The sequence below is a fragment of the Mizuhopecten yessoensis genome, unplaced genomic scaffold (assembly GCF_002113885.1).
Source record: "Mizuhopecten yessoensis strain PY_sf001 unplaced genomic scaffold, ASM211388v2 scaffold5965, whole genome shotgun sequence".
NCBI classification, from domain to species: Eukaryota; Metazoa; Mollusca; class Bivalvia; order Pectinida; family Pectinidae; genus Mizuhopecten; species Mizuhopecten yessoensis.
This window is the reverse complement of record NW_018406312.1, coordinates 642828-654308: the sequence shown is the minus strand read 5'-3', so window position 1 is coordinate 654308 and position 11481 is coordinate 642828. Positions and strand designations below refer to the sequence as shown.

At 37.4% G+C, this 11481-nt stretch overlaps 2 protein-coding genes across 2 annotated transcripts in view; both read right to left on the bottom strand.

Moving 5' to 3' along the window:
- LOC110451351 (RING finger protein 207-like) overlaps positions 1-7003 on the bottom strand; it is an 18465-nt gene extending 11462 nt beyond the window's left edge. Inside the window, exon 1 of the mRNA XM_021499321.1 lies at positions 6666-7003. The gene's annotated coding sequence lies outside the window, so the exon portion shown is untranslated. The remainder of the gene's footprint in view (positions 1-6665) is intronic.
- LOC110451362 lies at positions 689-2191 on the bottom strand. Its single transcript, XM_021499331.1, has one exon. It carries the CDS (start codon positions 2189-2191, stop codon positions 689-691), a length of 1503 nt encoding a protein of 500 aa, XP_021355006.1.
- Positions 7004-11481: the final 4478 nt, after the last annotated feature.

Sequence of the window (11481 nt, the reverse complement as noted above, 5' to 3'; positions counted from 1 at the left end):
TGTATGATGTTCGGACTGTATGTACATGTATGATGTTCAGACTGTTGTAACAATCTAAGTTTTTGTTTTAGCGAATAATCTAGTATAGCAGATAAAAATTAGGCAGGGTAGCAATGGAGTGTATTTTATTAAAACAAATACATTATTCACAATTCTTATTTATTCAAAGTGTTGTTTTCTCAATTTACTAATGAACAACATGGCGTGTATTTATAAATGTTACAATTCAAAAGAAATATACTTTTATTGATCGTCTTGTAATGTGTACAGAATTGAAGTAATGAAATATGTATGTTTTGTAGACTTCAGATCATTGTACAATCTCCCGTACCGACTGAGCTACGTCATCAATGGATGTTTCCTGACACAACTGCTACAGTTTCCTGCCTCATATAGTTAATGAAGGTTACTGTGTATATGTACAGCACAAATGTCAGTGATCTACACATAGTTATCAACATATTTTACCGTTTTTATTCGTAAGGATATAACTTTAATTATTTATTTCATGCAATGCAATTAATATAATGGGTAATAGAAAAGAAACTAGGACAAAAGGCAGGAAATTACCGATTTATATGTTGATAAAATGTACTTTGTTAAATAAACAAGAACAGTTATGTTAATGATATATCAAGAATACACTATTATGTCAAATGTCGATCTTGTGTACGATTGACTCTACAAGTCATACAAGTTGAAACACTTGGATGAAATTACTCTGACCTGATCCGTTTGTTACCACCAGTTTATCACCACAAACAGATATTGCTATTGGGTATGTGATACCGTCCACTGCCGTTAACAGTTCCCGGACGTTAGTCCCGTCCCCGGATATCTGTACCACGTTGTTGGAGTTGTAACCACATACATAGACGTTACCTTCCACGTCGACGTCCACTCCATACGCATGCTTAACTACACCAACCTTCAACACGTCCGTGTACTTGTTGTCAGTAGACAACCTACCAATCGCCGTACTGCCAGTACTGTCGGTATGATGGGCGATAAAGAGCTGTCCGTCCTTGGAATCATGTGACAACGCGTATACATTGCCAGTATATCGATATAACGTCTTGGTCGTCCCGTCGTTCTTAACACTGCACACTTCGGATCCTGTACTCACGATAAACTCATCATCTCTGTATGTTATACCGTAATATCGTGTTTTTTTGTTTATTACAGACGACAGTGTAAGTTTGGAGGGTGTGACAGTCACTACACGTATACCTCCGGGACTCGGTATAGCGGCCGCCACAGTGGTGTTATCCACCATACACAGATCCCAAGGATTTCCATCCAATTTTAACTCGTCCACAACATCCCCTGCGTCGTTAATTAACTTAATATTATTATTGTTTCTATCTCCCACCACAATTCTGCCGTCAGGTAAGTATACAACACCACGGAGAGCACAATCAAATTGATCAGACGGACATATTATGTTCAACTTTCTTATTTCCTTCACATTACATTGGGATAAAGGTTTGACGAGAGTTGGGACACTTAGTAAATGTTTTTGTTGCTTTCTGACAAAGATTTTACCAAAGTTCAGACTTGTCACGTCCGAATCGATTTCATGTTCAATACTGACAGTTGAAATCGACATCTGCATTTCTTTCACTAGATCCTTACAAGCCTCGAGCTCCGTCTGACCTTTCTGGTAAAGCCGGATCGTGTCCATATGGTCGTTCCTCTGTAGAGCTGTAGCGGACGATTCTAATGTATTCTGTATAGCGACCTTCAGCCGTTCACACTTCTGTGTGGACACCTTCAGATTTTCTCTTTCCTGTTTGTACGCCGTGATTACGTCATCTGTGATTTCCTTCTTCATCTCTCTGATACGTTTATCCATACGTTCCTGCAGGTCGTCGATGCTTTTCAGTACCGCATCTTTGTCGTCTGCAATGTTCTGTTGTCGTAGATAAAAATCCTTTATCATAGATTCCATGTCGTCTGCTCCTTGCTGTAGATATGTCTTTCTTTCCTCTAGTTGGGAGCTACTATTCAGTTTCTCACAGTAATCCTCTGTTGTGGACACGTTGTCACATTTCCTGTGACCAACAATAATACATTTACTGCAACCCAAGGACTTGTGATCCTCACAATAATAAGCAATCTCATCCTTGTGTTTGTCGCATTTTTTGTCAGATGTGTTTTGCCTCAGTTGCCAATTCTCAGAAGAATTCATATCTACGATATCACAGCCAACGTGGATATCATCATGCAAATCTACTTTACAAGACTCACAGAACAATGACTGTGTAGTTTTACACCAGAATTGTGCAGGTACCAGCGTTCCCTTCCTCCTTTGGCAAGGCACGCAGTAATGTTGCTCTGTCGTCCTGTTTCTCAGTTGTATCATCTCTATGGCAACGGTGTCGGTCGGGAACTGCTGGGCCCATTTATCTTTGTCCTCTGTTTTGTCCACGGGGTGAGTTAGGGTCCTACAAACCGGACAGATAAAGGAAGTCGCCGTATCACTCGTCCCTGACACCTCACTGACGATGTAGCTACTCAAACATTCCTCACATCGACTTTTTAAGAAATAAATATTTTAATTTCCGAAACAAACAATCTAACTTAATTCTACATTTGTTTGACCAAGACACAGTTTTACGGTCACAGCGTTTATGATAAATTTAATGAAAATTACCAAGCTTGAAGAAAATTGGTGAAAGTATTGTTTTCTTTGTAAGAGTTGTCTCCCTTGTGTTTGAAGCATACTTCATGTATCATTTGATTATAACTACGATACGATAATGATAACGTGGCCAAAGTACGTGTATCTAACGTGTTTACGATGAAACAAACACATTTGGTCAGTAGCAGTTTTTAGGTGGACTCGGCTGCAGCACGGGTGACTTAGAACCTTCGCTTGACACTGCCGGGAGGGGAGGGTATGCTCGTACCACTCTCCCCTGTGAGGTAAGCGTAGGGCCGTGGTATCGGGCTTATCTAACGTCCCTATATTTATACCCGCTAATCAACCTGGTCTATCTAATCGAACTGGCAGCTGATAACAGTAAAGACAGTGGCGACTGAACACACCGGCACCGACACATATAAACGAAAACGAGCAGTACATTAAGGCACGTATCGCAATATATTTAGTAAAATGTCTCGTAATCAAATAAACTAACAATACTTTTTCGCAATAAATATCAAAACGTGTCCACGTTATCTGACTTAAAAGAACGTGATAGCAGAAATATGTTACGTTAGATATTACATCTGTTAACAATGTAATTCATGAGAGATACTTTTCCTAAAAATACATAACAAGAGATCTCAGGGATATTGGCACCCATCGTCGTACCGTATAGGAATCAACATATGAAATTTGATAAAGATCTGTCAAGCACTTTAGAAATAGTGATAACAAAATTGAACTGTCGAAATTCAAGATGGCTGTTCAGTGGAAGTCCTATATTTTCCAATCAGTCCCAAAAACCAATCTGTATAACTAGACACAATGAGGCCCCTACATCTGAAATTTGAAAAAAAACCACCATCACTTTCTGAGAAATAGTGCTTACAAAATTCTTTTTTCATAGTTCAAGATGGCCACTTGCCAGCTATCTTGGTTTTCCTATTAGTCCCAAAATTCGATATGCCAAAATCGGGACAGACCATGGGGAACTCTTCAAGGAAAATTCGAGAAAGAGCCTTCTTGTACGTTCCTAGCAATAGCGCTAACAATCTTTAACTCTCATAATTCTAGATGGTTGTCATAAATGCGATCGGCGTTACTAAGAGCAACGGGGAACCGTTAGGTGTAATTTAAGAAGGATCCATACAATACCGTGAAATAGCGCTTCCAAGAATTATTTAAGGACGGACAGACGGACGACGGACGAAGTGACACATGTATTGACATGCGGACAACGGACCACGGACGATGGTTTATCTCAACATCTAACCATCATCAGATATATATAACAGTGTTACGCAAATCGCGAGTTTGGCTGTAGGCCTACATAGCGCATGAGTTCCGAGCTCGAATCCGCGTTGGTGTGTATTTTGATCCGCCTACTCTTACAGATACACGCTACATTAGAACTATTGTGTTTTAGGTTTTCTTTAGATTTGTTTATTTTATGATATAAATGCCTGTGATTGGGTGTTTAGTAGATAACTGATATAGTATGACTACTAAATGTGTAAGTGATAACGACACGTGGACAGTTAATATGTAGAACTGTTTATCGCTGATATGGTCGTTTTACGACTCTTATATAGGCCACAAAACGATACAGATTTGTTTCAGGTACCCCAACCGACCTTAGTTTTTACCTCCGACACTAACAATTTTATCTCACTCGAACACTCATTCGAATGCGCCGAAAATCGTTCATTAAATTCAATATGATATGGACACGAATATAATATTATCTTTTTCACATAACTATCACAAATTGTAAATTGTTATGAGCTGACTCTATAAAGGTCAAAATTAAAGTACTACGATTGTAGTATTGTCGTGCGACGCAGTGCAAAGTAGTTTCACACTTTTTTTAATAATGAACAGTTTTCAATGCAATAAAAATGTTAGTGACACAGATTTGTCAAGATGGCGGGTCAAACCCGATTGATGTCTTTTACATTTTCAAAATGTATGTACATGTACATGTTTGGGAAATCACCACCAGTGTGAAATTGTTATCAAGAATGAAAATATTTGTTATTTCTTTAAATACACGTGTGTAATACCATATTAATTACATGGCCGTATGACATAATAAAATGGGTCAGTTTTGTGATAAATATAATGAACACCTGATGTCAAATCAGCTGCTTCAAGTACGGGAACCGTTACTAAAACCTGTCCCACCCTACCCCATAGTTATGTTCGAGGGCCCCTTACATTTTCTGGCTTCGTGTTGCTTCTTATTCAACAGCATCGTCTCCAATAACCCCTACCCCCACACACACCCCTTGCCTCCCCTACCACCCATCTAACCCAGAGTGCCACCCTTGAAGCAGTTGCTCCAAGCTAAGACCATCCAGGCNTCAAATAATGCACGGAGCTTGTATAAAAAAAATCTGGGGCTACGCCCCACACATCCCATACGGCATCCTAGCAAATATTGTGGGTTTCCGTTATCTGATATTTTTACTATATTATCTTTATTAAAGCAATATTTGTTGGCATCGCTACGCTCGTCTACTTTGTATCTTGACCCTAAAGTGTGTTTTTTATTTTACCACCTCCGCAAAACCCAAAGTTGCAACTTGCAACGCTCGGTGGAAATATACTAGCATAAGTTGCATAATTATATTATTGACCGCTCGTTATAGATGATCTGAAAATTAATACTTTTTATTGTAACCTTCCTTACCGCCCGGGCGACATTAATCATATCATTATACAAGAACGATAAAGGTTTTTTTCGGTTGACAATATTATGTATAATTGACTAAACATATCCATTCAATTATTTTGGTATCATCTATACAAGTTAAAGTAAAAGCTTTTTATCTGATGGAAGCTGTAAACCTAACAATGCATTATAGAACTGATACAGTGTTTCGTGGATATATTTCACAGGCAATGCAACGCGGACATCAAAAGGTGCCGCACCCTTGTTTTTAAAACAAATACATTGTCCGTCGACACTCACAGTGATCAATAGTAAAACTAAATTGAAATATACTTTTACAAATTCGAAAATATTTACATCTGGTATCAGGGCTTTCTAACTGTTTAGTTCAGCTATGGCTGTAGAAACAAGTGGAGTGGATATTCTATCCACAAATCTAATTACTGCCGACGTGCTTGATATTGACAAAACTCTATGGAAAACCCTGAAAGCTACAGGGAATGGCGATTGTCTTTACAACAGCGTTTCCATTTTAATGAAAGGTTAGTAGTTGTCTTCCTTTTATGCTGAGGTATTCTTTAAACAGGCGCAGACCATTTATTTTATTTGGTTTTAATCTTTAAGTTAACTTCATGCACAAAAACATTTTTTTCGAAAGTTTTAACAGCCCTCCTCCCTTTAATCTAATCAAGAAATATTTTTCAAATTGCATTGACATTTTTGTGTATACACATAATATGTAGCTAGGCAACACACATATTTGACTGACCAGGGATTTTCTTTCCAGTACAAAAAGAAGTCTTTGGGCCATACTTAAAATATGTCCTTTACTTCTTGTTAATTAAACATAAAAACCATCCTCAGAACACGGGAAATCGTTTCTGAGACGTTCTAGAAAACACATTTTTTGGGGGGGAAATCCCCCAAACCCCCCTTACAGGAAGGGGAAGACCCCCTCCAAAACCCTCCCCCTCTTCGCGCTACGCGCTCGGGGAAGGCAGCACACCATTGACTATTGAGAAAAAATTATCGGCCCCCCCTATTAGGAAATCCTGGATCCGCCCCTGCCATCGTGTGGGCGATTTGCAACATGGACACAGTTCAGTGATTCTTCTAAATATCACAGTAGGTGTGGATGTGTGGTGTTTGTGTGACTCTGATGTTTCTTCTACTAAGTTGATTGAGTCATTTGTCTAACATTACAATCACCACTGGGAAATACTTTACGATTAAATCAATATCCTCGTAGTAAATACACAATATTCACATGTTTGTGTGTTATACGTGATTCATACGTTATGTAAAATAAAATCAGTAAGCAGGATACATAGTTGTACTTACAGCTTCATCGATGTGTTCGAATCTTTGAATGACGAGGTGTGTCCACCCCTCTGAGTCTCCGATGATGTATCAGCTACCTATGGAACGTGACCCTATCAACTAACAACAAGGCCGTAATACCGGGGTGACCCGATCAACTAACAGCAAGGCCGTAATACCGGGTAGGATGTATCCGGATAACTCAAGGTCTATTTAGTACACAGGCCTATGCATTGTATAAGATGTGGAGTATCAAAATAGGTGTTTTCTAGGTATTACATTGTATAATATGTCATTAAAATAATTTAAAAAATCCTAAAACGACATCAGCCCGGACTCAAGTTTCTTGCTCTTATCACTGATGCTAAATTACTCTGAATGTTGTACGATTGATATCGATAAATCTTTTTGAACAAATAAAATTTGTTTATTTTCTTAAACAGCTTTAGAGCTAATTAGTAATTAGCATAATAAAATTCGACGAATCAGACAATACGTTATCATTATAGTAGAATTTGATGGGTTGAATTGATGACCTACTTTTGATAAAACTGATAATCAAAGTATCTTAGCTTTAGGCATTTTGCTTCGACATTGTTATTCCAAATATTTATGTGTATAAATTTACATGTAAAACATATTTTGTGATAAACACGACAGACTACAAAGTGAAATTATCTAACGTTAATATTTTGTATAAATATAATTGAATTTAGACATAAACGAGAAATGACTCTGCAAAAGATAAACATAGTTTTAAATGTGTGTGGAAATAAGTCAGGAATAACCGAATAACTAAAAAAAACAATAATGATAACAAAAAGAATGAGGGCATTTTTGCCCAAAATCATCAGATACTAATCAGGTTATCAAAATGCCCTTTGTCCTTTCTTTTATCATCTGTCCGTAATTGTGTATCTCTGTAAACAATTCTTGTAAGCGCTAGTTCTCCGAATGATGTGAATAAAACTTTCTCAGACGTCACATGCAGGTTCCCCATAGCTTCGAGTCGGAATCGGAGATCATCTTCACTGAAGAAAAATATATTTTGCGTGCATAAAGGAAGTTTCTATAAGAAAAATTATCCATCTTTCCAACGGTGTAAACATTTTTGTACATCAAGTAGAAATGTGTTTTTTGATTGAAGAATAACAGTTGGGGACGATTTATCGACATCGAGAGTTTTTCACCCTTCTCGTGTATACTGTCATTGGGGATGACATATTTATCAAAAGTAAATCTTAATCCCTAAAATGTTACTCTCAACACCTCATTTTAGGTCTAAACATTTTCAGGTCCCTGTGGTTGTGATACAGTTCGTGAATATGACGCCGCCTATATCGAGTAAAATGGCGTGTAAATACACGATGTCGTTGCTATATTCGTGGCATATAGATATCACACAATTGTTAGACTTGTAGGTAGATGAATATCAACAGAATGTATATCCCGGAGGGAGGTTAATTTCTACATAAAATATTAACATAAAGTTTATCTCGGAGAGATGGTTCATATCTAAAAAGAAATGTCTCTGAGTGTAGGTAGTGAAAGCATCATCAGAGAGTATTTCGGACACTGGGTAGAGACACATCAACAGAGAAAGGTATAGAAAACACCAACAGCAAGTAGTTCGGACGGTAGGTACAGAGAACATCAACAGAAAGTAGTTTGGACGGTAGGTATAGAGAACATAAACAGGGACGGTAGGTATAGAGAACATCAACAGGGACGATAGGTATAGAGAACATCAACAGAGAGTATCTCGACAGTAGGTATAGAGAACATCAACAGCAAGTAGTTCGGTCGGTAGGTATACAGAACATCAACAGAAAGTAGTTCAGACAGTAGGTATAGAGAACATCAACAGAAAGTAGTTCGGACGATAGGTATAGAGAACATCCACATCAAGTAGTTCGGTCGGTAGGTATACAGAACATCAACAAAAAAGTAGTTCAGACAGTAGGTATATAGAACATCAACAGAAAATAGTTCGGACGGTAGGTATAGAGAACATAAACAGGGACGGAAGGTATAGAGAACATAAACAGGGACGGTAGGTATAGAGAACATAAACAGGGACGGTAAGTATAGAGAACATCAACAGGAACGGTAGGTATATAGAACTTCAACAGAAAGTAGTTCGGACGATAGGTATAGAGAACATCAACAGAAAGTAGTTCGGACGTTAGGTATAGAGAACATCAACAGCAAGTAGTTCGATCGGTAGGTATAGAGAACATCAACAGCAAGTAGTTCGGACGGTAGGTATAGAGAACATCAACAGCAAGTAATTCGGACAGTAGGTATGGAGAACATCAATAAATAGTATCTCGGTCGGCAGGTATAGAGAAAATTAATAAAAAGTATCTCAGGCGGCAGGTATGGAGAAAATCAATAAAAAGTAGCTCGGACGTTAGTCATCGAAAACATCAATAAAAAAGTATATCGGAAGGTAGGTATAAAGTACATTACTAAAAAGTTTCTCGGACGGTAGGTAAAGAGAAAATCACTAAAAAAGTATATCGGTCGGCATGTTAAAAAGCATCTTGGACGACAAGTAAATATAAAATAAATAAAAGTATAGCGGACGGCAGGTATATAGGACATCAATAAAAAGTATATCGGTCGGCATGTTAAAAAGCATCTTGGACGACAAGTAAATATAAAAAAAATAAAAGTATAGCGGACGGCAGATATATAGAACATCACTAAAAAGTATCTCGGTCGGCAGGAAAAGAGAACATTAATAAATGTTTAGCGGACGGCAGGGAAGTAGAACATCAATCAAAAGTATCCCGGACGACAGGTAAAGATAAAATCAATAAAAAGTAGCTCGGACGTTAGTCATCGAAAACATCAATAAAAAAGTATATCGGAAGGTAGGTATAAAGTACATTACTAAAAAGTTTCTCGGACGGTAGGTAAAGAGAAAATCACTAAAAAAGTATATCGGAAGGTAGGTATAAAGTACATTTATAGAGAACATAAACAGGGACGGTAAGTATAGAGAACATCAACAGCAAGTAGTTCAGACGGTAGGTATAGAGATCATCAACAGCAAGTAGTTCGATCGGTAGGAATAGAGAACATTAATAAATGTTTAGCGGACGAGGTATAGAGAACATTGATAAAAAGTATCTCGGTCGGCACGTATAGAGAACATTAATAAATGTTTAGCGGACGGCAGGGAAGTAGAACATCAATCAAAAGTATCCCGGACGACAGGTAAATATAGCATCAATAAAACGTATCTCGTACGACAGGCAAAGATACCATCAATCAAAAGTATCTCTGACGGCAGGTATAGAGAAAATTAATAAAAAGTATCTCAGGCGGCAGGTATGGAGAAAATCAATAAATAGAGAACATCAACAGCAAGTAGTTCGATCGGTAGTTATAGAGAACATCAATAAATAGTATCTCGGTCGGCATGTAAAGATAATATCAATAAAAATATCTCCGACGAAAGATATAGAGAAAATTAATAAAAAGTATCTCAGGCGGCAGGTATGGAGAAAATCAATAAATAGAGAACATCAACAGCGAGTAGTTCGATCGGTAGTTATAGAGAACATCAACAGCAAGAAGTTCGATCGGTAGGAATAGAGAACATCAACAGGAACGATAGGTATAGAGAAAATTAATAACAAAACATCTCGTCGGCAGGTAAAGAGAACATTAATAAAAAGTATCTCAGGCGGCAGGTATGGAGAAAATCAATAAAAAGTAGCTCGGACGTTAGTCATCGAAAACATCAATAAAAAAGTATATCGGTCGGCAGATAAAGATAGCTTTAATAAAAAATATATTGGACGACAGATATAGAGAACATCAATCAAAAGAATATCGGACTTTAGGTATAGAGAATATTAATAAAAAGTATCTCGGACGACAGGTAAATATAACATCAATAAAACGTATCTCGTACGACAGGTAAAGATAGCATCAATCAAAAGTATCTCGGACGACAGGTAAAGATAACATCAATAAAAAGTATCTCGGACGACAGGTAAAGATAACATCAATAAAAAGCATCTTGGACGACAAGTAAATATAACATAAATAAAAGTATAGCGGACGGCAGATATATAGAACATCACTAAAAAGTATCTCTGACGGCAGGTATAGAGAACATCAATCAAAAGTATATCGGACGTTAGGTATAGAGAATATCAATAAAAAGTATATCGGTCGGCATGTAAAGATAATATCAATAAAAATATCTCCGACGAAAGATATAGAGAAAATTAATAACAAAACATCTCGTCGGCAGGTAAAGAGAACATCAATGAAAGGTATCTCGGTCGGTAAGTATAGAGAACATTAATAAATGTTTAGCGGACGGCAGGGAAGTGGAACATCAATCAAAAGTATCTCTGACGGCAGGTATACAGAACATAACTAAAAAGTATCTCGGACGGTAGGTAAAGAGAAAATCACTAAAAAAGTATATCGGAAGGTAGGTATAAAGTACATTACTAAAAAGTTTCTCGGACGGTAGGTAAAGGGACATCAATGAATGTGTCTTGAACGGCAGGTATGGAGAAAATCAATAAAAAGTAGCTCGGACGTTAGTCATCGAAAACATCAATAAAAAAGTATATCGGTCGGCAGATAAAGATAGCTTTAATAAAAAATATATTGGACGACAGATATAGATTACATCTACAAAAAGTATCTCGGATGGCAGGTATAGATAACATCAATAAAAAGTATCTCAGGCGGCAGGTATGGAGATAATCAATAAAAAGTATTTCGGATGGTAGTCATCGAGAACATCAATAAAAAGTATCTCGGACGATAGGTATAGAGAACATCAATAAAAGGTATCTCGGAC